The 24185-nt window shown below is 58.9% G+C and overlaps 6 protein-coding genes across 6 annotated transcripts; 3 read left to right on the forward strand and 3 right to left on the reverse strand.

The window, feature by feature from the left end:
* Positions 1-206: 206 nt before the first annotated feature.
* GAD2_2 (Glutamate decarboxylase) lies at positions 207-1787 on the reverse strand (the record flags this gene model as incomplete). Its single annotated transcript, XM_047992509.1, has 1 exon — positions 207-1787. The coding sequence occupies one exon, from the start codon at positions 1785-1787 to the stop codon at positions 207-209; it is 1581 nt and encodes a 526-aa protein (XP_047848523.1).
* A 1165-nt stretch (positions 1788-2952) lies between these two features.
* On the forward strand, positions 2953-4029 carry JDV02_010751 (uncharacterized protein). Its single transcript, XM_047992510.1, has one exon. It carries the CDS (start codon positions 3162-3164, stop codon positions 3930-3932), a length of 771 nt encoding a protein of 256 aa, XP_047848524.1. The 5' UTR covers positions 2953-3161; the 3' UTR covers positions 3933-4029.
* Positions 4030-5375: 1346 nt separating this feature from the next.
* On the forward strand, positions 5376-5681 carry JDV02_010752 (uncharacterized protein; the record flags this gene model as incomplete). The annotated part of the gene is made up of 1 exon (XM_047992511.1): positions 5376-5681. One exon carries the CDS (start codon positions 5376-5378, stop codon positions 5679-5681), a length of 306 nt encoding a protein of 101 aa, XP_047848525.1.
* Positions 5682-8723: 3042 nt separating this feature from the next.
* Positions 8724-9776, forward strand: JDV02_010753 (uncharacterized protein; the record flags this gene model as incomplete). The annotated part of the gene is made up of 1 exon (XM_047992512.1): positions 8724-9776. One exon carries the CDS (start codon positions 8724-8726, stop codon positions 9774-9776), a length of 1053 nt encoding a protein of 350 aa, XP_047848526.1.
* Positions 9777-13080: 3304 nt separating this feature from the next.
* Positions 13081-15294, reverse strand: JDV02_010754 (uncharacterized protein). The gene is made up of 3 exons (XM_047992513.1): positions 14354-15294; positions 13896-14140; positions 13081-13789 (listed from the first exon to the last, which is right to left on the reverse strand). Exons 1-3 carry the CDS (start codon positions 14544-14546, stop codon positions 13226-13228), a joined length of 1002 nt encoding a protein of 333 aa, XP_047848527.1. The 5' UTR covers positions 14547-15294; the 3' UTR covers positions 13081-13225.
* A 78-nt stretch (positions 15295-15372) lies between these two features.
* On the reverse strand, positions 15373-19389 carry JDV02_010755 (uncharacterized protein). The gene is made up of 2 exons (XM_047992514.1): positions 18875-19389; positions 15373-18673 (listed from the first exon to the last, which is right to left on the reverse strand). Exon 2 carries the CDS (start codon positions 18472-18474, stop codon positions 16081-16083), a length of 2394 nt encoding a protein of 797 aa, XP_047848528.1. The 5' UTR covers positions 18475-18673; positions 18875-19389; the 3' UTR covers positions 15373-16080.
* Between the last annotated feature and the right edge of the window lie 4796 nt (positions 19390-24185).

Raw genomic sequence — 24185 nt, forward strand, 5'->3', positions numbered from 1 at the left:
AGCTGCAGCGCGCGCCGAGCAGGGACTGGTCGCCTCCCATGATAGACAGCGAGAGGTGTCCTTAGACTATACGAGCAGCGCGGTTCCCGTATACACGGATAATGGCCATGCATCGCAAAGCAACCGATCATGGCTCAGCATACATGTTCATCTAGCCCTAAATGAATATACAAATCAACGGCCGCGGGCCTCTCCACCAGACACCCTCACGCGACGACTTCCTCTCCGACCTCCCCCAAGGCCTTGAACAGCCCGTCGACGGTGCCGGCCAGCGTCTGGCAGTTGACGACGACACGGAAGAAGTGACCCCTGGGTCCCGGAGCAAAGTCAAACATGAAGCCCCGCAGGAGCATCTTTTCCACCATGGCCCTCGTGCGTCTCGAGTTCTCCTCGCTCGCTTCCGACACCGCTCCCCCCGGGGCGTAGTAGAAGCACACCTGAAGACACGACGGCGGGTCCATCGATATGAGCTCAAAGTCGGGCGACGCCGCCACCAGATCCGTCAGCCGGCCCGCCATGTCGAAGGCGTGGTCGACGCCCCTCTCGAAGCCCGCGGGCCCGTAGTACACCCACGCGAGGGCGAGCTTCAGGCTGTCGGCGCGCCTGCCGCACTGCAGCGTCAGGTCGGCCAAGTCCCAGACCTCCTCCTCGCTCTCGTCGTCGTCGTGGAAGAGGTACCCCGCGCGGAGCGAGTTGGCGGCGTGGAAGCGGCGCAGGTCGCCCGTCAGGAGAAACGAGCACGTCATGGGCACATTGAGCATCTTCTGCGGATTCACCGTCAGCGAGTCGGCGAGCCCACAGCCGTCGAGTCTGTGCCGGTGCCTGCGCGAGAAGCACACCGAGCCGCCCCACGAGCCGTCGACGTGCAGCCACATGCCGAACTCGTCACACACCCGCCGGAGGGCGCGCACCGGGTCGTACGCGCCCATGACGGTCGTCCCCGCCGTCGCGTTGACGTACAGGGGCGTCATGCCGCCGGCGCGGGCGTCGAGCACGAGCGTCCGCAGGGCCTCGGGCATCATGCGGCCCAGCCCGTCGACCGGCACGCTCACGACGCTCGACGCGCCCATGCCGCACGTCACGGCCGCCTTCTCGACGGAAAAGTGCCCGTGCGCGCTGGTGAAGACGGCGAACCGATGCGCCGCGCCGCCATGCAGCTTCGTGTCCGGGTACAGCGCGCTGCGGGCGATGGCCAGGGACGTCAGGTTGGACGCGCTGCCCCCCTGGCAGGTGACGCCCCCGGCGTGCGGCCCGTCGAAGCCAAAGCACGACGCCAGAGCCTTGGCCGTGGTCTTCTCTATGATGGTCAGGGCGGGCGAGACGTGGTAGACGTGGACGTTAGTGTTGAGCACCCCGAGCACCATCTCCGACACCACCCCCACGGCGTTGGTGCTGGCCGTCAGCTTGTCCATGAAGCCCTGGTCCCAGGTGTTGACGCTGTACCGCAGCACATCCCGGACCACGTCGACGAGTCCCTCCTTTCCCAGCCCTTGGTCCGACGGGAGCGAGAACCCAAGGCGCCGCAACAGCTCCTGCGGCGGGTACGGCTCCACGAGGGTGTTGCGCGGCCGGCCGTTTACATGACTCTCCGGAAGGCCAGTCGCCTTGGCCGAGGCGGCGTCGTCTGCGGCCTTGATGTATGGGATGATGAGGTCTCTTACGGCGTCAAGGAGTTCTTGCGTTTCCTCTGCGCGACGCAGTGGGGGTTTGTTGCTCTTCGGATGGCCATTGCCGTTGGGGAAGCCGTGGAGCGGCTCGGCATCATGCCCATGATCAGAGGCAGGCATGGCAACGAGAAGAGGCTGGCGGCTCAGCTTCAGTGTGATTCAGGGCAATAAGAAACTATCCGTCGTCGTGAAGGGCCTCAACGTTGAACGCAGTCGCAGATTTGTCAAGAAAGTGCTACTCCAAGCATATCACGTTTCCCGCGCAACGCATCTATCAATGCTAGGAAAGCGCTCTCTCTACAAGCAGTTGGCCCCGGCCCCCATGTCGTGTCTCGCATGAATGGCTCCCGCCAACAAAGCCCCCCCGCGTAAGCGGGCAAGTTACCACTCACCGAGGAGGGCAACCACATTCTCTCTAGCTGGACAAGTGTCGCATTAGTCTTTCCGGTAGTTACCGCCTCCCCCTTCGGGGGCGCTGTTCGGTATTAGTATGCAGTTGATCAAGGGCTGGGACAGTTGCAAGGCCCCCGCTGGGGTTGTCTTCTTTGGCGTCGGTCACACAGTGTGTCTGTCTGCCATGCATTCAGACGTGTAGCTAGCTCCCTGGTAGCCTCTACAGTCCTTTGCGTCCTGAGTGAGTCGATCTTTGTGTTGGACTTGGAACATGGTTTGTTACATGGACGCTTTCAAAGTCACTCAAATATATGTTTATTTCTACGTTGCGCCGCCGTCTGAGCACATTTAGAGCTGGCGGACGTGTAATGAAACATGGCAACTCATTGAAGCGTTCATGATAGTTAGTCGAAACATGAACACACGTCTCCGTCACCTCACGTCACCTCACGGAGTACGAGCCAATTGCCACCCAAATCTTGTTTTTCCCTTTCCGAGGCTTTTCTAGCTCTTCCATGCGTGCAAAACCCTTGTTCTTCACAAGTTAGTCTTGTTAGTTATACAACAGTCGTCGCCACATACGTCAGTTGTTAGATGAGGATAGGCTTTGCCAAAGGATGAAAATCGCCGATACCAATATGAAACCCCCATTCGCTCACTAATAAGTCGGCCATGGCTTTCTTCTCACGCGAGGTGCGTGTAATGTATCGATCGGACGCAACATGTTTCCATGTGCCGTACGTACCTCGATCTGTCCCTTGCTGTTGTGCGTGACAGTCAGACGGGTCAAGCCCTGACTAATAAGGCCTCACTCACTCAAAGGCACGCTTTACATGGAGTTCACCAACGTGCGCGCGGCCTGTGGTGTGAGTACGTAGTTACCCCGCATGATCTACCAAGTTCACACCTCGACTTCACTGCTGGGACTGCTGGTCCGGCATCAAGTGACGCCCTGACAGTGTGTGACAACATTGACCCCCATCGTCCACAAAGTGTACCAGACCTGCATTTTGAAAGGGTCCGGTTCCCCAGATTGGGCAGCTCCAGAACTCAATTCATCGCTATTCCGTCATCACAGAAGCACACACACAGACACACACGATGCCGACATCACGACCAATCACCTCCTTCAAGTGCCTCACATTCGACTGCTACGGCACGCTCGTCGACTGGGAGGGCGGCATCTACAAGGCCCTCTCCCCTCTCCTGCAGCAGCTCCCAGCCTCCCACCCCCTGCGGCACGACCGCGCCGCCGTGCTCAAGGCCTTCGTGCGCACCGAGGGCACCGTCCAGCGCGCCCGCCCCGACGCCCTGTACTCGGCCGTCCTGAGCGACGCGTACGGCCGCCTCGCCGCGGAGCTCGGCGTCCAGGCCGACGCGCAGGAGCAGGACGCCTTCGGCCAAGGCGTCGGCGACTGGCCCGCGTACCCAGACACCGTCGCGGCGCTGCAACAGCTCAAGCGGCACTACAAGCTCGTGATCCTATCCAACGTGGACCGCGACTCCTTCGCGCGGACGCTCAGCCGGCAGCTCCCCGGCGTGGACTTTGACGCCGTGTACACGGCGCAGGAGATCGGGTCGTACAAGCCCGACCTACGCAACTTTGCGTACCTGATCAGGCGTTGCGGGGAGGACCTGGGCGTCGGAAGGGAGGACATTGTGCACACGGCGCAGGCGCTGCACCACGACCACGTCCCCGCCAAGGAGTCGGGGCTCGTCAGCGCGTGGATCGATCGCGGGGTGGAGATCAAGAGCGTCATGGGAGGGGACATTGAGGACTACAGGGACAAGGTGGATCTTTCGTGGCATTTCCGCAGCATGGGCGAGATGGCCGACGCGGTGAAAAAAGCTGCTGCGGCGCAAGTTGAATAATAACTACATGCCCATCACGCTCTGCGCTCTGCGGTGTACGGGATCGTTTTGGTGTGTATCCAAGTGTCACGATGAACAAGACGATATAGAAGCCAGGTACTTAATAAACCGCTGAGAGCGTTGGGGCTGAAGCCTGCTAGTGAAGTCGAGGACTTGCCAGACTGTGCCCCTCAACTCTAAGCATTATTGAGTCTGGTGCCTAGACAGTCATGCGTTCCAGGGAAAACTTGAAAATGTAGGTAGCTATCGGCAGAGATGAACGAGTGAGTACCTAGCCAATCGCTTCAAAAACGTTCTGGAATCTGGACGTTCCACTCGGGCCCAGCTTGGCGGCCCCGATCAAGGCAAAGCAGCAGCGCCCAGCCCTGCCCCAGCGTACTGGCACTGGGACTTTCAAATACTGTGTTGCCCTACTTCCAGTTTTGACAACTGCTGCGTTTCAACTGAACAGTCGTAACGTGCCAGAAGTGGGCTATCGGACCACCTACATGTCAACGAGGTATCCGATGATACAGTACTTCGTAAGTGCGACGACGACAAATACGACGTCTCAGCCTGGACCAAGACCGTCCAAGGTCGAGTGAAACGCGAAGAGTTTTCTTAAGAGTATGTGGACCTCTCGACCTGTGCGCTTTCGCGGCCAAATATACTTTCAAGCAATTCACCGTCGGGTTTGCCCATCCAGTTTTGACGCATATGGACGAATCGATTCCAGCGCGGCGTGGACTTGCTATGTAAGTCACTCACTCTCAGGCGCTCAGCATACAATAAATCATGGATCAAGCAAACTCAACGTCAGACCCGATGCCACATTTCTTCCAGCACTGCAGATATGCTCTATCCTATAAAAAATTACTACATGATTTGCGCCTACCATGATCTCGTGCCTCTCATTCACTCGCTGGAGACCAGCGCGTCGTTTCACACTTGGTGACGCGGCAACCGGGTCGACTACGCGTACCATTGGTACTACTATATCATCAAGGCAACTGCACAGTAACTCATCTTGGCATACCACAATGATCAATATAACCATTGCTTTTATATACCCGTTGTAGGCGAGCGTGACTATACAGCGTCTATGGCAAGGACGTATAAGTAGCTCTAGCTCTACCCTGAATATTGACTGTCAAACTCATCGCTGAACATAGCATCAACTGTATCCGTGCCAACTCGTCAACGCAAAGCAAAATGAGACTCTCATATACCATCATCCTTTCCACTCTCGCCAGTCTCTCTGCAGCAAAAACACTTAGCCCATGCTGCTCCCTTCCAAAACACGCCCGAGATCAAAATGCCGCCGCAACGCTCCAAGACCTGCAAGGCCTGCTCTCCGTGAACCGCGGACACATCCACGCCCTGATCGGCAGACTCTATCTCCTCAGGGAATCCATGCATCAGAGGCAGGACAGTTCCGTCGGGGAGACGGGGTCATGTGAGAACATGAAGCCTCAGCACGAAACCAGCACCAGCGACGGCGCCGACTACTGGAAGGAACGAATGGAGACCGTGCGGCATTGGGATGCTCCCGAGACTCGGGAGCTCCTGGACGGCGACGACTCTTGGAGAAGCGCACAGAACGAAGCAGACGCGCTCGCCAAGATTGCGGATCACGTCTGGGTTCTCGCGTCGTGGATCGAGCTGAACGAGGACGTGGCGCATTCTTACGCGGCTTGCGCCAACTCGAGCGACGTCAAGTGTGAGGATCACGGTACTGGACATGAAGACAAAACCTTGTTGGCCGGATAAAACGACGAGGCTTTCGATCAAAGTATGTTCAAGTTCAATACATGTACATACACAGACACTGGAGTTCGTCTACGGTCCTTGGCTGCAAGAGCACGGAGCTGCCCTGCAACCCCGTGCAACTCGAATCTAGCACGGCCGCTGCTATTGATGGGTCTGGGAAGCGGCTTGATGTGATGTCAGGCAACCAGGGCCTGTTGTAGCGACTCGCCTGCGAATGTGTATAAATGTCGATTACTAGTGCGGGGCCCTCGCCGTGCCTTGAAGCTTCTTATCCAGTCATGCCAGTGACAAGACCAGTGATCTGTGAATTGATGCATGTGTGTGCGTTTGCTCCTGGCGCGTCCAAATTCGCATTTGATCTGGCGTGTCGCGACTCAGCATCGCCTACACCGACCCGAGGCACTGAAACGAAACCGTTCGCTGCGTGTGACGTGGATGGTCAAACTGTAAAGCTATTTCTCGTTTGCCCATTTACCAACCATGGGACAATCGCCTCCTCGCATTCGCGGATAAAGTGTCATCTTAAAAGTATCTTGATCATCGTCGTCGCAACGGCCTCAAACCGAGCTGACACCGAATAGAGCATCAATTAGAAGCGTGCTACAGCAACGCCACGCGGTAGCTTGCTCAATCGCCCCTCCAGTCAACTCATCAGGGGCACTACACCTCTAAACTGCCGACTCTGCGAGTCTCAGTTTCTCAACTCGCAAGAATGGCGGGAGCACTTCAAGAGCGCCGCACAGTACGTATATATCTACAGCTACCATCAACATGGCCGCCACCCGGAGTCTGGTCTGACTTGCGGCCGTAGCGTCACGAAACTTCGACAGCGGGTGGCACCATGCCCGCAACTGCCAATCCGCCCGCACAGCCACGGGCGAAGCCGGAACCTGCTCTCGACCGACGCTCAAAATCGGGGGAATAATACCAAGAGCTTCATGTTGAGAGCAGCGATAGTCAAGGTAGCCAATTCGGCAGCGCGCTCAGAGAAAGAAGAAGCAGTGCCGCCCCCTTCAACCCGGATCAATGTCTCTTCTGCGCCGAGACCATGAGCACCCTCGACAACAATCTCGCACACATGGCGTCGGCTCACAGCTTCATCGTCCCGTATCAAAACTGCTTGACGGTCGAGCTGGAGGCGCTCGTCTGGTACCTTTACCTGATTGTTTACGGATACCGGGAGTGTATATGCTGCGCTGCGCGTCGAGCCACGATCGGAGCCAATCAACAACACATGGCTGCCAAAGGCCACTGTCGCTTCGACGTTTCCGCGGCGGACTTTGAGGATTTCTATGAAATCCAAGAATCAAGCTTTTTGTTGGACGCCTCGAGCCTCGTACGACCGGACAAAGGGTCTCTACGACTGCCGTCCGGCAAGCTACTACTCGCCCATCGAATCCAGCCCCCCGGTCCCAAGCCTCCAAACGCTACTCGCCACTCGACGCCCCAACACACGAGACCATGTACTTTGGACGAAGTAGCGTCTAACGCAAACATGGACGTAGCCACTCGACGAGACGACAGAAGCGAGGCTCTTCTAGTGTCGCAGCTCTCTCGACTGGGCACGCGGGACCAGCAAAGCCTGTGCTGGCGCGTCTGCCCGGCCACGACATAGGTCCGGTCACTACTCGCCACGAGGAAGAAGCAGCTGGACAAATCGAGAAGAGAAGAAGCGCGGTCCAAGATCAAGTTGGAGAGATCTGGCAACCAGACCTTGATGAAGCGCTTTATCCCTGACGTGCCTAAAGGCTGAAGGGCATCTGGTGTTGAGTCACTGCATGTGTGCCCCATCAGTCAGCCTCATAGACATTAAATAGCGGGTGTCATTCGCGAAATGCCCGAGCATTTCACATCCAATGTCAAAATATTGCATCAAATATGATGCTGTATACATGGAAGCCGATGAGCGTCAGTCCCGAGCGTGAAAGGAGATTGATGGCAGACTGATGACTGCATCAACACTCAAAGATGTGCCAACGTCTCAACATCTACGCATAGCAGCAATCAGGCCCGATTTATCCACAGAAAAACCCCTTCTTCATGCTCCAAAGGCCAAAGCATATTTGCAAATGTAGCCACAGGTCGTCGTGGCCCAGTGTCTTACTGGGTCGCTTACTGGTGTCGTAGCGGCACTAATCACCGCGTTATGTAGGGCTCGGCGTGTAAGTCGACGTAGCAATGAGTGCATGAGGTCTGACATCAGCCGTGCCATTCATGCAAACAGGCCAAGGTCCCGCAAGGATTCGCAGGCACCCCCCCCCTAGTGCTAATAGCTTCATGTTGGACTGGAGCGAAGAAGGCAAGCAAACTGTCCAGCACGAGCCCGAAGGAGCCCCTGCCAACCTGCTGCCGGCTGGCCGCCACTTGACATCAGGCTGGGGTGGGCCTCGACTGCGAGCAGACGTCAACAAGTAACCGGCATGTCGATCCATCACCTTGTTCCTTATAAGCCCGAGATGGCTGCGTTCCGGATTAGCCCCCCGTATCGAAAGATAATCAGTGCCAACTCGGCGTCTTGGTTGCGGAATCGTCGTTTCATCATCAAATTGTTCGCAGTTTTTCTCCCATTTTCTTCACTCTTCCCATCCAAAACACAAACAAAGACAGAAAATAAAAAGAGGGCTACCCTGAGCCGCCAAAAACTCTTCTATCCTGATCCAACAGAGGGCTATCCTGAGCCACTCTTCACCAAATCCTGATAGAGGGCTATCCTGAGCCTCTCTCCTTTTACTATTCTTCTTCACGTTGAGGGCTGCCCTGAGCCAGTCCCCAACATCTCACCCGAGAGGCTACCCTGAGCCACGCACACTCTCAGCCCCTGTCTCATAGTTGACTTTGCAAAAAGAATTAACTATCGCAAAACAAAACATGAATCTCACACCAGCAACACGGGCAGTTCGTGCTTCCACGTCTTTGCTCCGTACCAGCAGGGCCCATGCCGCCCCCTGTGGTGGCGTGCTCCTCCGCGCGGCGTCTGGTGGCCGGCGCCCGTTCCATAACTCTGCCGAGGCAAAGGCCGTCGAGGCCGTGGACCCTAGAATCATGCCCCTCGACCAAGGGGTACCACCGCCCTTTCCTTCGGGGTTCGCCGCGGCGACCATCGAGTCAGCCAAGGAGAAGAAGAAGCAAAAGCAGCAGCAGCCCGCCGTCCGACCGGCTCCGGGGACGAGTCAGCTGGACGTCCTGGCCCAGGCCTACAAGCCCGAGTTCTACGAGACCGTCGCCAGGATCATGGCCCTGCGGCAAAAGTACGTCGAGGACCGCGTCATCTTCGTCGAGAGCAGGGAGATGCAGTCGCTGCTGCTCGGCCTCGGGGCCCGGCCCGAGGACTTCCCCCGGATGCAAGTCGTAAGCAACCGGCTGTACCACGACCCGACGCTCCCCTTTCGACGGAGCAGGAACGGCCGCTTCCTCATCGACTTCGACTCCAACTCGCTCCGGCGGCTCGAGTTCCAGCCCTTTACGCTCACGGCCGAGGAGGACTTCAAGCGGCACGACTCGGGGCAGCTGCGGCGGTTCGACGAGGTGCAAAACGAGCTGCAGCTCAACTCGGCGTTCCAGGCCCTCTTCGCCTTCAAGGCCATGGTCCTGCACGGGGTGGCCACCATCCACCGGCCCAGGCTCGCGTACGGGGCCAACCGGTGGGTGTGCACGCTCTTCAACCTGCGCACCGTCACGACGCCGGACCTCGTGGGCGAGCCGGCCCTCGAGGGCGTCCACTCGGACGGCGTCGACCACACCATGACGACGTACCTGGGGAGCAGCAACATGGCGCCCAACAGCGCCGCCACCTTCATGCACGACATGGACGAGACGACGGGCGTCCAGCTCGACGACGTGTCGCCGCACCACATCCTCGCCCGCGTCCAGCACAGGAACTTCCTCGACACCCTCATGATTGTCGACCACGAGCGCAAGCACAGCCTCTCGCCCGTGTACGCCGTCGACGAGACCAAGGAGGCGACGCGCGACATGCTCATCTTCTTCACGCGGAAACCCGTCGACAAGACGCACGTCTCCGGGTCCATCGACTCGCTGCGCCCGCACCGGGACATGCCCATGGAAATCCCCCTCTTCGTCCCCGGATCTCGCTGAACCGTTTAGTCTAGCATGAACAATCCCGGATCTGTTTTTCCTGTGCTGTGGTCTCTTACTGTCAGGTGCATTCGAGGTACAATGTAACACGGCGTCTATATGGTGGATCTAGCATTCAGTGAGATACACACATCACATACACACGTGCATCCCGGCATGAGGAGACTTCAACCAACGCTCCATGCCAACATAGGCGCAGACGCTGGGCGGCTATCACTGTGTCAATCACACGAACTCTTTCTCATGTCAAAAAAGTCTTGAAAAGCCCCGACTATTCGGAGGGGACTCTTGTTTCTAGGACTGATCAATTCGAAGTCGTCGTTGAACACAACATGAAGCTCATCCTCGGCTGGCCCCCTTGGTCGAGCAAAATGGGGTCTGGTATTGCTCCCAGCACCAGCCGCACACCGAGGCTAGGCTCGCAACAGCAACCCATCGTCGGCCTGAATGTACCGGTATTTGCTACTACTCATTCGTTCAGCTAAAGCTTTCACGAGCCAATGTGCCGCCGGTTTGCCTAAGCATCTGTCGTCCCAGGCTTGCTGACTGGATGAATCTAAAACTTGCAGCGATATACTCATGACATGGAGCATGTATGAGCTCGGGATGATGAGCCGTCGCTCAGCGAAATGGCGATGCCGTCTGACGGTAGTAGCTGCCAAAAAGTCTTGAGACAGTAATCGCAGGATTTGAGATTCCCACTTACAGACACATGATGGCTTATTACATGTACTCCACAGGCAGCGACTCATCCACGAAAGGAAGACCCAACAACAGCTTCGGCAGCCGGGAAATGATGAGGCCAAGTTGGATGTGTCTGATCAACTGTTCCTGGCTTGAGCAGCGTGGTCCATTCATTTAAGATTAAAGAACTAAGCACAGCGGTCAAAATAAAGTAGTCGGTTAGTGTCTATGCGGGATATATGCCATTTAGTTCGTTCTTACTGTCCGCGCGCCAGCTCAATTATTCGAGCCATCAACCTTGATAAGGATCAAGGCCTAATGCTCCTACCACTGCGCATGTGAGGGGCCACACATCTACCTACTGACTATAGGCAAGGGCTCACGTTGGCCAAACACTCGCATCCCGTAGCATTGTCCGCGTGAGGCAAAGTATTCCCGTGCACCCACCCCCTCGCACGCAAACGCATATGGGAGGATAGAAACCAACCTGCATGCAAGGGCCCTGTGAGTGACTTGGAGGTCTTGGGAGCTCTGTCACCACACGACAGGACCGGAGGACATGAACGGTGAGACGGCACAACCCAGTAGGTATCATCAGACTGCAACGTCGCCACCCATCACCCAGACTTTATCGGCTCACTCACTCGTGCACGCAGTACATGTCAACAGTACGTGTCTTGCTATTTGCGTCAGGGCAGGGTTCAATTGAAGTGCCCAGCAGTACCACCACGGGCGATGCTACGTGCTGGCTGGATACACGGACAAAAATAAAATAAAAATACACTGTCAATGACATTCATGTAACCTGCCATTGAGAGGGATGCTAGACATGATGGCACCGCTTCCAGTCGTGAGACAGCGCGCGCGCCGCCACAAGTTCTCACTCATGCCCCCCAAAACGGAAACTGGAGGGTAATGTATGTGTCTTCATCGAACGACTGGACCAGAGCAAGCTCCATTTACATCTCTCCTGCACCACCACCACCAAGCACCCACCAACCCGCCATCGAACCCTACCCTACTCACTACCGTGTCATTGGGGGGCCACGGCACTTTGAAGCCCTCGAATGCCAATCGAGACGCGCCCGCTGCATCCAGCGCACGTGGTCTGCGCCTCTGGACTTATCCCCCTCCCTCCCTCCCTCCCTCCCTCGCTCACTCGCTCACTCACTCTCTTCCTCCCTCTCACGCTCTGGTACGTAACAGGAGATCAATGTTCCTACGTACTACTACCAACCGCTCCCCAAAAGTCTGGCGCCATTCATCCCCCCCCCTGGGCGACACGACCGCGCGCAGCAGCACATGAACAAAAGCTTAGCTTTAGCTTCTGGTGCACCAGCCCAAGCTGCAAGCCCGCAAGCCACCTTGGCTCCAAAGCTGAATGAAACCTCATCCTCATTCACACCGCTCGCTCGCCAGCGCAACAAGGGGCGATACGTAAGGGAAGAGGTCACGCTCCGACTCCGGATCTGGACGTTGGGCCCTTGTTCGGACAAGTGCCCATCCATGGTATCTCATCAACTGCCTGCTCGCGGCGCCCCCTCCCCCTCCCCCGGCGTAACCCCCGTGTACTTCGTATATCGTGACCGGTAGCTGAACCAGCTTCTTCGCGAGGTGGCGTCTGGCCCCTCGTGAGCCCGTGCGTGACATGTGCCATCCGCATACACACAGCCCAGCCCAAATCCATCACCGTTTTTATTAAACGGCACAGAAGTCTCTCTCTTCTCTCCATGAGATGTTCCCAAGCATGACAGCATGACCAACGCTTTCCCGCCCAGGACACATTGCCCATCACTGGGGAAAATAGCGTATCGCGCGCCATGAACCAATACGTCCTGCTCCCACCTCAGTCCGCCGGCGCGGCCTGCTGCTCCCTCTGCTGCTGCCACCGCGACGCCGCATGCCCCCCACCGTTACCGGCGTACGCACCCACGGATCCAAACCCGGCACCGACATATCTACAAGCGACACGGCGACCATCCTCCTCCTCCTCCGAGCCCCGCAGCAGCCACGACGGGGCCGCCGATAATAGGCAGTCAGGTGCATGTAGTAGTAGTCGTCTTGCCCGGTGGTGGAAGCGCATAGCAGGCGCCATGACCTTTGAGGAACATCCGCGGCCCAGGTAAATAAATGATAGAGCGTGCATGCATGGGAGCTACCATTCCGCCCTAACCAAAGTCACCAGAGAGAGAGAGAGACCTTCACGGCAGGCAGGCTGACTTGAAGACCAACATAAAGTAGTTACTATCACGGGCACTGCGAGACCATTTTCCTCCCGCCGGGGACGTACATGGCCTTGGGACGCCCCAAGCTGTGTCCCGTCATGCGCGTGTCTACCGTTCAGACGAGTATGTGCCCTGCGCCGCGTGCGATGACTTCACATGGCTGGCGACTTTTTTTACTTACCCCTTCTTTTCCTGGTACCAACCAGATTCAGACATGTGTTTCGGATCGTGCTGCAGGGGGTAGAAAGCGCAGAGGCTACGCCGCCACCAGGTCACGGCACGGGGGGGCGCTCGCTCGTCCGTCCGTCCGATCGTGCTCCCCATGTCATCCATCGATTCTTTGTACTTACTTACACCTCGTCACTCAAGAAACGATCATTTGAGCGAGCGGTAAAGCATCATCATCATCATCAAAAGGGCCAGACAGGCAGCTCTTCTGCCAGCTGAGTGTACGTACTGCGTGGTGATGCCCTCGCATCCCATCATCGTATTGCCCTTCGCCCTGCTCTGCTCTGCTCTGCTGCTGCTGCTCTGCGACTCTCACACATCCACCCCAATGTCATCGAGCCCAGCCCGTATGACCTCCCCCGCCATCTCAATCTCATACTGGATATCCGGCTGCGCCTCCTCGTAGAGCCAGTTCTTCTCCCCCGCCATCCTAAAGTTCGCCTCCGCCAGCTCGCGCGGGATGATCCTCTTCCTCAGGGCCGGGTTCCCCCCCGCGCACGCCGCCTCGACGCGCAGCTGGATCTCGCAGCTCCTATCCACGAGCCCGAAGAGGAAGCTCGCCTCGTCGACCGTGTGCCCCACGCTGATGAGCCCGTGGTTGAGCAGAACCGCCGCCTTGCCGCGCCGACCCAGCGCCCGCGCGATCTGCCGCCCCTCCTGCTCCGCCGTCACGATGCCCCCGTACTCGCCGTCCACGGCCAGCGCCTCCCCGTACACGTCGCATATGTCCTGCGTGATCATGTCCAGCGGCCGGCCGAACGCCGCCCACGCCCGCCCCGCGATGGTGTGCGCGTGGCACACGGCGTGGATGTCGTGGGGCCGCGCCTTGTGGATCTCCGAGTGGATGTAATAGCCCGGGTTGTTGGCCGGTCGAGTCTGCGTGGTGGCCGGTTAAGTAAACATCATCTGCGCAGGCAGACAACGGGGAGGGGGGGACGACTGGACCAAGACGGCACCGACGGAATGGAGCAGGCTCACTCACCCTATTACCACCAACGACCTCGCCGTCGCTGATGCGCAGACACAGCATGTCGCTGCCGTTCAAGAGGGCAAAGTGCCTGCCGATGGGGTTCATCCAGATGAGCCCCGGGAACTCGGGGTCGCGCACGCTGATGTGGCCCGAGATGCCCTCGGTGTAGCCGTTGCGCGCCCAGTTGCGGAAGACGGCCGCCATGTGCACGACGATGTGCCTGCGGTGCTCCTGGAAGGACGGGAACGTGGGGATTCCTGTGCAAGGCGATACACTGTCAGCGGGCAACAAGAACGGCAACAGCAAGCAACAGCATCATCATCGTCATCATCATCGTCATCCCTTAGAGACAAGCGAGCCGAGCCTGGCTCGCCATTAGACACAAGGACGTCAAACACCAACACCAAAAACCCCGACAGCGTTTCCCTTTCTCTCCGCCCGCTCGCAGGACCAACAATCAATCAACTCACCGGTGAGAGGGTTCGGCCCCCGACTAAGGCTCGCCAGCTGGCACTCCATCTCCTCCTCCTCCTGCTCCTCCTCCGGCCCCTTCGTCGTGTCCATCCTCACCACCTCACCCGGACGGCGGCCTTCGCACGCCGCAGCAGCAGTGCTGCTAATAGTCGCCGTCGTAGTAGTGGTGGCGGCGGTCGGGGGAGCCATTGTTGCGCATCGACCGACTGACTGACTGACTGACTGGCTGGTCGTCTCGCTGTATGTCTCGCTCTCTGTGTGTGTACGTATCTCTCGATAAGTGACGGGGGCGAGTGATGAGTCCCTCGTCTTTCCAGATGGCTATGTGTAGTACAAAAGCTTGAGGGATCAAGTCTCCAGATGGCTGTGTAGTACAAAAGCTTGAAGGATCAAGTCTTCAGATGGCCATGTGTAGTAGTAGAAAAGCTGGAGGGGCCAAGTTCTCAGATGATGTGTAGAACAAGCTCAAAGGACCAAGTTTCGAAATCCTACTTATTGATGTGTAGTAGAAAGAAAACCTTCAAGTGCCAACCAAACTTACCCCCTACAAACAGCTTCCTTGCTTTGCTTTGCTCGCCCATGACGGCCCAAACTCCGCCGTGTTGCAGTGGACCGCTGCCCGGGTAGGTGGTGCGGGGGGGGAGCAACCCATCCCATCCTGGCACTTTGCCGGGCCCTAAAGGTTCGATGGACGGCAGGTAGCTAGTGGTCCCCAGCGCCTGTGGTTCCAATTCGCTTCGCGGGGTTACTAGGGCGCATCGCCAACGAAGCCAAAACTGACGTAAGACCATCCAGTCAGCCACCTCACAAACGCATCAGTCTGCTCCCAGAAGGCGTTCACTACGGACGTAAGTGCATCCAGCAGCGCCTTCTGGGAAAGCACATCGTCTCCCCTCCCGTCAGACCGCTGCGCTACTTACGGCCTCTGGCACCTCCCTGCCCTTGGCTCAATCCACACCGACATGTCCGCCTTCTGTCCCGCTACATCACCGTGGCGAGCACAAGGTAGCAAGGTCTCTTCGTAGCAGGAGGGCGCGGGCTTTGCATCTCGCGGCGTCCATTGATTGTAGTCTATGAGGACATGATAGCTGAGCTAAGGTAGGCAAGGCAACCGCCCGTACAAATAAACTCGTACGCAGGCTGCATGACACCCACGGCCTGCATCGTTCCGCCCAGGCGCACCGCGCGCCTACACGCCGCCTGACTTTGTTTGTCCTCCTCCGACTGGCCCCTTCCACCGTCCTAGTTTGGCCACCACAACCGATTCAACATGTGGTTGACACGCCTTGAATCGGCGCGCGGGCCCAAACTCCAAGTCGCTTCATCTTCCAAACCAAAACATTAATAGAAACAAAGGCTCGGGTCACCGGGATGAGGGCCAGAAGCAGAATTCACGATTGTCGCGGCCCGCATCCCTGGACGTGGTGCCCGGCATGGGTACAAGGGCGCTGTCGTTTGGCGCACGGTGCGTATTGCGACAAGACCCGAGGGGCAAAGAGGCGTGCCCGACGCACAGTCCGGGACTGGTTGGTATCCAATGCGCCAAGTCGGGGCGTCCCTTTTGTCCAAAATTGGGCACGCCCGGCCGCTCGCCCGTCGAGTCCATCGTGAAACGGTTCCTCCGAAGGGTATCGAAAGTCGTCAAGAAATATAAGACAAAATGGCTCAGATGTGTTAGATGTTTAAAAAAAGAAAATGAGGCATGGGCTGCCGCTCCGCATCATCAGTTCCAGCCCAGAGAGTTCTCAGCGGCCACAGGGGCTGAGATGTTGGCTGTCCGGCCCGAGTTACCAGCGCCGCTGCGCCCGCTGCCGTGGCTGTCGCGGCCACCGGCGGCGCCTCCATAGTTGGACATGTCTCTGCTGAGCAGAGCGCCGCCCATAAGCGCGGGGCTGCCGGCGCCCGTGTACCGCATCTCGGACGAGTCTTGGCTGTTGGTGACAGAGCTGGTGCGGCGGTGGCCCTGACGCTTGCGCTTGTAGCGACGCGCAACAATGAACATGGCAGCACCATACATGACGCTGCACGCAAGAGCGCCCATTGTGATGCCAACCGTCGTGCCCATCTGCTTGGGCGACTGGCCGCCGCTGTCGTTGTTGTCGAAGGCATTGTTCTCGTTCTTCTTGCCACTGCCGGGGTCTCCAGTGGGCACTGGGCCGCCATCATCGCCATGGAAGTTGCCATAGATGTCAATCCGGCTGTCGATGAGAGCCGTGAGGTTACGGACGGTATCGTCCCCAGTATGGTACAGCGCCGAGTTGGGGTTGATGATATCCCCTTGCAGTGCACTGACCAGGGTCTCCGGGTAATTGATCTTGGCAATGGTGGTGATGTAGTTTTGCTGCCTCCTCGTGTCCAATGGGACAAGCCTGGACACCTGAACCCTATCAACAGCAAAGCCACCAGCTCCAGCCAAGGCCTTGGGGAGGTAGGCGAAGATTTGGGCCGCGGCTAGAGTGTTGCTGGCAACGAATTCATAGTTGAGGGCATGAAGGAACCCAATCTGGATCTCTTTTGTGCCTGCAGGCACATCCTTTTTGCCGTCTTTGGGAGAAATGACAGCAGGGATGCCCGTGGGAAGACCCGTGGAGCTGGGCCCAGTCGGCGTCTGGGTCGGCGTGGACAAGGTTGCGGTCGTGGGCTCGGCAACAATCGACGTCGGGAGCCAGTTATCCGTGTTGGTGAGCGTTGCCGTAGGGCGGATGCTGGTGACGCCCTGCACCGTCGTCGATGGGAGTTCAGTGGTCGTCGGGATGTTTGTCGGGGTCACAACAGTAGAAGGCGGCACAGATGTCGAGATGGCCACAGTCGAGTTGTTGATGGCAGTCGTAGTCGCCGGCACTGAAGCAGTCTTGGTGTCGGTGGGGGCCGACGTTGGAACATCAGTGCTCGTACCATTCGTGACGGGGATACCTGTTGGCAGGCTCGTGCCAGTCCCGGTAGTGGTGGTACCAGTGGTGATGGTACCAGGCGCCGTACCAGTCGCCGTGGGGGTGGCGGTGCCCGTGGTCGAGTTGCCAACGGGGATGTCACCCGTGGCCGTCGAACTCAAGGTAGGCAAGCTATTCGTGACGGATGTTGGAACGCTGGTAATGGAGGGGATGTTGGTTGACGTATTGTTGCCAATGGGTTCGGTCACGCTGCCGCTCGGGGATGAAGTGGTTGTCGGACCGGTGCCAATGATCGAAGTCACGGGCGGGACGACAATGATCGGTGTCTGCGTCGTCGACGTTTCAGTGGCCGAGGGAACTGCCTTGGACGTCTCCGTGGGCACGACGGTCGAATTGACGGGGCTCGGGTTCAGTACCGAGCTAACAAGGGTCTCGATTGGTTTGAGGATGCCGCCATCGGTCGAGGTCGTTTTCGCGGGCTCCGAAGAAGCAGTCAAGGTGCTGTTGGCGAGAGGCGTCGTCTCGACGGCGGTCTTCTCAAAGGTACTCGAGGTCTGAAAGGTACTCGAGGTCGTGGCCTTGGTGCTGGAAATGACGCCTGTGGGGGCGATGACGATGGCCGTATCGGTGTCGGAGGATTCGGTGGACGACCCTGTCTGCGACTTGGTCGCCGGAGTCTTCGAGGTCATCGTCGTCTCCGTCGGTTTCTCCGGCTTCTTCGGATCCACCGTCTCCGTCGTCGTCCCCGTCTTCTTCGGATCCGCCGTCTCCGTCGTCTCCGTCGCGCCTATCGTGTCCGTCGTTCCAGTGGGCTTCGTCTTCGTCGTCGGCGTGGTCCTCTCCGTAGGCAGAATGGTGGGACTAGAGGTTCCGCCAGTTCCCACCGGAGGCGGAGGGACAACGACGGTGCTCTCGATTACGACCGTCTTCACGTTGCTGTTGTCAGAAGACGACGAGGAGGACTTAGACGAGGATTTATCCTTGTCTAGAATGTCCGAGATGATGTCGCTAACGAGGTCCCTTCTCGAGGATGACTCGCCCGCCGTCGTCTTAGGAAGAGCGCTCGGCGTGGATATGGGGCTCGTCTCGGTAACCGTCGAGTTGACAAACTCTCGCCTGATCTGGCGAGGGTAGTAGATGCGAGGACGGTCGGCCTGCTGGGCGACAGCATTTGCCGACGCGGCAAAGGCCAAGGCCGCAGCCGCATACATTGAGGTCGTGCGCATCTTGTCAAGCGTCGATGGCAAGCGGAGGCGATGTTTGTTGGATATAAGTAGTGCAAATGATGGTGACGGCAGTGCCAGATGCCGTAGTATGCTGCTTACGCGGTAAGTAATGCTGCGATTGCTGCAAGGGGCTGGACCGGTCTCACTGTCAGGAACAAATATAGCGAATGTACTTGACGTATATGTCAACGAGCGTTGTCTAGCAATCCTTCATCAGTCTCCGTTTTGCAGCCTGGAGAATGACTGACGCTGCCTCAATGGAAATTGCGATGGATGATCCGGCATGTCAGAATCGCCGTCGCCGCTGACACTTGGGGCATATCAAGCGACATCAGGCTAGACCGCCGTCCAACGCAGGATCGAGGCCAAATACGTGCAGGTCGAGTCGGCCGTGACTCACATGTATTTTGCGTACCGGGACGATAATGTATGTTCGGTAACGAAGAGAAGAGCGGGAAAATGAGCGACTTGACGAATATTCGTCAATAGAGTTGTAGAAAAGGACTCGTCGTCGTCGTCGTCGTTGTCGTCGGTGCCAGTCCGTCAAGAGGCGTCAGTCGGTAACCTTGCGCCGCGCGGCTCGTCGAGGACAGCGATCAGTCGTCAACGGGGCATTTGTCGCGAGAACCTCCAAAAGGGGTTCCAGGGCCGTGCGGACATGAACGGGGAGACTCGGCGAGCGAAAGAGTCACTCCGTTCGCCTCCCGAGCAAGATTGTCGTGAGCGGCGGGATGGAGGAAGAGGTTCGCGGGGGGGGCGGCGGGCGACGGAGGGGATAGGAGGAGGTGGTTGAGGTGAGGAGGTGAAGAGAGAGCGAATAAAGGAATGGGACGGGGGACGCAAACGAAGGAATGAGAGACGACGGGAATGGAAACACGACAGCGACAGGGGCCCGGGTGGGAGGAGTGCAGGTTGATGAAGGGCAGGGAGGGGGGGGGGGCGCGGGCCTCCTCCCAACCCTTCACCCACCCGCCCGCAGCCGGCGGCGGGCGCGCGTGTAGTGGACAGAGGAGAGGGACCGCACTGCACCCGCACCGCGGCACGACAGGGTAGGGCAGGGCAGGATAGCAGGGCAGGGCAGGAGAGAGAGAGGGGGGGGCAAGCCCGTGCAACAGGCCCAACTGGTGCCACCACAGCTAGGCGGGAAGAAGGAGGGAGCAGCAGCGCTAGCACCGCCCGCGTCCGCGCCCTGTGCCGCATCGGTGGGTGGTGGGCTCACGTGTGGGCGAGCCCACCACCTCACCCAGTGGCACCCACCATTCCACCCACCGCCCAGGTACGAACGAGTCGAGTCGAATAGGTAGGTAGACCAAGTCCCCAAAAGACGCGTGCTGGGGTGGAGGGCTGGGTTGGCGGGATGGCTGGGTCGCCGCCAGGCCCCTCGCGAGCTTGGGCGCGCGTGGCCAGACATAGTAACTATTAACATCGTCGACAGAATAATGGACAGCCACGCCGCGTGCTGGTGGGCTACGTGCGGGCCAAATGGGTCTATCAATACGTCCACGACTAAGTTAGTCCATCGTTGGTATGGGTCTACAGGCCGCATCGCGAACGGCGACATTGGCGTAGGGCGGCCAAGCGGCGAGGGGCCGTGTACCGCGGCGGGCCTGCCAAGGTCTCGGCCTACCGCACCGGGGCGCCATCAAGCGACCTTCCAAGTTTTCCAAGGGTGGTGGTGCGTGCTCCCTGCACCTCATGGGCAACCGCCAGTCACCACCTCGCGACGACGCCATTGCGTGCGTGCTTGCTGGCACGCGGCGCGGCGGCGGACGAGCAGCCAACGGCCGGCCGGCGGGCTGCGGCTGGGCTGGGCTGGGCTGGACCTGGGCAACGTGTGTGCCGACGCCGCGTGGGCGACCAGGGGTTGCGGGGGGGGTTTCCCTCGCCTTGAGAGCGCGTGGTGCGGCATCAATGATGGTGCAAGGCTCGCGAGGCGAGAGATGCAGCCAGATGTGGACAGGGGACAGTGAGCCAGCCGCCCGACACCTGCGCCGGAAATTGCGCTGATGACGAACCCATGGGGGGGGCATCTTAAGACCAGCGGGTTTGGCAGGCCACACTGAGCCCGCACAGGGTGCCGTGTCATGATCCAAGTGCTGGTTGGGCGCGCGTCCAAGGTTCCAATTCACAGCGCTGGAACACTGGGACGATGGAGAGCGCGCCCTGGCGCCCCAGGAGTGCTGGCAATTGGAGCGACCTTTGGTGCGCAGTGGGGCCACCAGGTGGACGGTGGCAGTGGATGCCCCTGATGAGGTGGTGGTGGTGCCAGGCTTGCCATTGCCAGGCTTGCAAGGCCGGGCAGCCTACCGGGGTGCTAGCTAGGGTGCCCCCCTGTTTGCGGTGGGTGACCTGAGCTCCATTAGGGTTTGACCTAGCCGCCCGGCGCGTCATCCACTCTATATTAAGTACCCTCCAAGCTTGTCTTCCGTTCCAGTCTGAAGCCCCTCCCCGGTGGAGGCCGCGAAGCCCCCAAGCGCACCAGGGTCCAGGGGCAGACCCATCGTGATTGGCCGATGCTGCCCCCGTCGCGGGCCCCACGATCCAGGAACCGCCTGCGAGCATCCACCGCCTGCCTGCCTGCCCTGCCTGCCCGCCGCCCTTGCCCACTTGATGGCCGCAGCAACGACTTTTTTTGCCCGCTGGCCGCCGCTCTCCCCTCGCTTGAGAGACAACCAGTTTCACCGTGCGACAGAGGCGTCAAGAAGTTTCCATCCGTTCCGGTCGTGAATAAGTTGGATGTTTCCTCGCTTGTTGGGGTGTTTGCCCGCCGCCCGCAGTCGTGTGTTTCTAGGCGCAAATCGTTGCACGAGCGCTCGCTCGCTCGCTCGCCCGCCCGCACGTTTGGGTCGTGTGTGTGTGTGTGTGTGTGTGTGTGTGTGTTGGCGGCCCCCTCCCTCCCTCCCTCCTCTCTCTTCCTTCCCTCCCTCAATTCCCCCCCTTTCTTGTCCCATCATCGCGGCCACCTGCCTCCCCTGAGTCCCCTTCTCGTCCGCGCTGCCCGCTCGTACGCCCGACCCTGGGCGGCGCCGCCGGCAGTGATGAGGCCGCGAACCCCCGTTGCGTTGCGTTCCTTCCACGTCGCCTTGCATTGCCTCGCCTTTTGTGCTGCCCTGCCCTGCCCTGCCCTGTGCGCCGCCGCCGCCGCCGCCGCCGCCGGCGGGTTGGGTTGGGTTGGACCCGACCGCAACGTCCCCCAAGAGCCGAAGCAATCACTTGCAGCAGCTGGTGCTGCAGCAGCCGTCTGCATCACCAACAAACGCATCTCGATCAGACCGACTGCAGCACAGTCACAGGAATCTGGACCGGCCCTATGACTTGGGGCCCGGGCGCATTGGCCCTGCGGCCACGGCGACGGCGGCACCCGGACTGGTCGAGCTAGTATGCATGTACGAAGTATGTATGTATGTGCGTGGTCCTGCGAGGAAGAAGAACGCTGCTTGCTGCATCCGTGCCCCTGGACCACCTCCATCCATCTTCTTCATGGATGGGCCTCGTCGATTGCCTGCCTCGACACACGGGCAAGCATGCAAAGCAGCAGCTTGCCGCCACCACAGCATGGAATCACCGGGGGCCCACGCCGCAAATTTCATGGCTGGACTCCAGGACCGAAGAAGCCAAGCCAAAGGAAGCCCAGCCCAGCCCATCTCTACTAATTTGGCCGACGTGATCCCCATCTCTCGCCAGGGCCTTGACTCCCAGACCCCTGGCCTTCCCTGAGCTTGGCGCCAATGGCCTCCAGCCGCGCGCAGGCTAGCAGTAGAAGCAGTACGGAGTACGTAGTAGAAGCAGCAGGCAGTGCTAGTCGCGGCTCACCGCAGAGCCTTCCCGTCGGTACAAAGTTGAATCACAGGCTCCATCCCCTCTCCACGACGCAGACCCGCGCCGGACTGCTCGCGCGGGGCGTGCGCCATTGTCAGTACTACGACTACGTACCTTCAGGTGGGTGCCTGCCTGCCTCCGGTGCCTCCGGTGCCTCCGGTGCCTCAGGTTGACCGCAGCCTCACCGTCCGTCACGGCCGGCCGCTGGACACATCGAAAGGGAAATGGAAGACAAAAACAACAACAGGCGAGCCTGATGCCCCGTCCTGTTCCTGTGATGGACCGGATGACAGCACGGCTACCTGCATTGATGGATGTCAAACAGCCTGTGCTACCTACCACCTTACTTGCCTTGTCTTCCCGAGTGAGAACACATCCCTTCCTTTGGTCCATTTGCATTCCTTTTGCCGAGCGGCTCTCCACGTGCATCCATCCGGGGGCAAGCGACGATCCCGACGAAACACAGTCAGATTTGACTGACAAGAGAAGAGTGCAAGATTTGCTGCTCGCTCCCCCTTCTCCCCACGCCCTTTTGACGCGCCACCCGCACATTCCAGAGACCCCTTCAGCCCATGTCTTACCCTCCTCTCCCCGAATGTCTCTCATCATGGCCTCACTTCGCAACTTGGCATCAAAGCCGGAGAAGGGGGACAGGGAAGGGGGGGGAAAAATGTCCCCAAAAATAAACTCGCCCGCGTGTGAAGACCCGCGCCGTGACGCCCCGTGGACAAAAAAGCAAATCCCACGTCCCGGTCGTTGGTGACGATAATCCGGTTCCTGCATTAGCACCGCCGCTCACGCTCACACGAACATGGTCGGCGATGCTCGATTGCGGCGCGGGCATGCATCCACAGCCAGCCAGCCCGTCGCCTTCGCAATGCGAGGAGCAAATTTCGCTTCCACGCTCCGTGAAATGAGTTGGGCTTCGGAGGAGCCCGGCTTACCTTATAGTAATACGCAGTAGTCTATAGTCCAAAAAGAGCCGTTCGCACGAAATAGGCAGTACTAGTACCAGTCGTCCGTACGAAGTAATAGCGCGCCCCAGGATGCCACTCCCTCTTCCACAACCGGGCAGGCAATAACTACGCAAGACCAGGCAGTAGTAAATTCGTCGATGCTAGGTTCGCGTGAGGCTCGTCAATGGAATGCACTTCAAACAGCACTTTACGGACAACCAAGACCGACGCGTCTCGTCGGTCGGTGAGCAAAGGAATGCGCCCTTCATCCTCGCGAATTTCTCCCCCGAATCCCCCGCGTTCGTCCCAGGGTCTGCCCCGTGTCAGCATGAGACACGGGACAAGAGGCTCGCGAGCGGAGGCGGCGCCGCCTCCGCGGCCGGCTGAGCGGCTGACATCGAATGTCTTGGACGTTTCCTAACAACCCACGTTATCGCAAGGGTGAATCACGAGAAACTAACTTACCATCTCATCACCGAGATGGCGCTGCGGCCGGCGGGTCGTCCCAGGGACCTTCTTGTCTACTGTTTTGGTACTAGCCTCGCCGTGAGTGTATCGTCGTGTCGCGGGGACGCCCTATGCAGATCCGGACCAGCCTGAGCGATGTAGGGAGGGAGAGAGAGAGAGAAGAGAAGTCATTTACCTACGTACGTACTAACGTTAGACTCCGGAGTCTTCGTTCGCACCGACAGTTGTGGTGTCATGTTCATCCCATCCAAGAGGCCCGTGGTTCAATATCCGATCCGTGCGCTTGTGACGAGAAAGGCCCCGACGCTCGGACGCCATGCTATCTCTCCGAGCCGCAACAACACGATCGCATGGTGTTGGCTTGCCTCTTGCCTCCGGCGCCAGAAACACCAGCAGGACCGCTCATCTCCCCCCTCGTGTCGTGTTTGGGTTTGGCCGTCTCGTTTGGTAATTTCCCGTTGCGCGTGT

This window comes from Purpureocillium takamizusanense, chromosome 14 (assembly GCF_022605165.1).
Source record: "Purpureocillium takamizusanense chromosome 14, complete sequence".
NCBI classification, from domain to species: domain Eukaryota; kingdom Fungi; phylum Ascomycota; class Sordariomycetes; order Hypocreales; family Ophiocordycipitaceae; genus Purpureocillium; species Purpureocillium takamizusanense.

Bases quoted from the DNA above. Each gene is read 5' to 3' on its own strand.
- JDV02_010751 (XM_047992510.1), top strand. From the start codon at position 3,162: ATGCCGACATCACGACCAATCACCTCCTTCAAGTGCCTCACATTCGAC.
- JDV02_010755 (XM_047992514.1), bottom strand. From the start codon at position 18,474: ATGCGCACGACCTCAATGTATGCGGCTGCGGCCTTGGCCTTTGCCGCG.
- JDV02_010754 (XM_047992513.1), bottom strand. From the start codon at position 14,546: ATGGCTCCCCCGACCGCCGCCACCACTACTACGACGGCGACTATTAGC. The intron at 14,141-14,353 runs GTGAGTTGATTG...CGCCTTGCACAG, and splicing joins GGGGCCGAACCCTCTCACCG to GAATCCCCACGTTCCCGTCC. The intron at 13,790-13,895 runs GTGAGTGAGCCT...GCCACCACGCAG, and splicing joins AGGTCGTTGGTGGTAATAGG to ACTCGACCGGCCAACAACCC.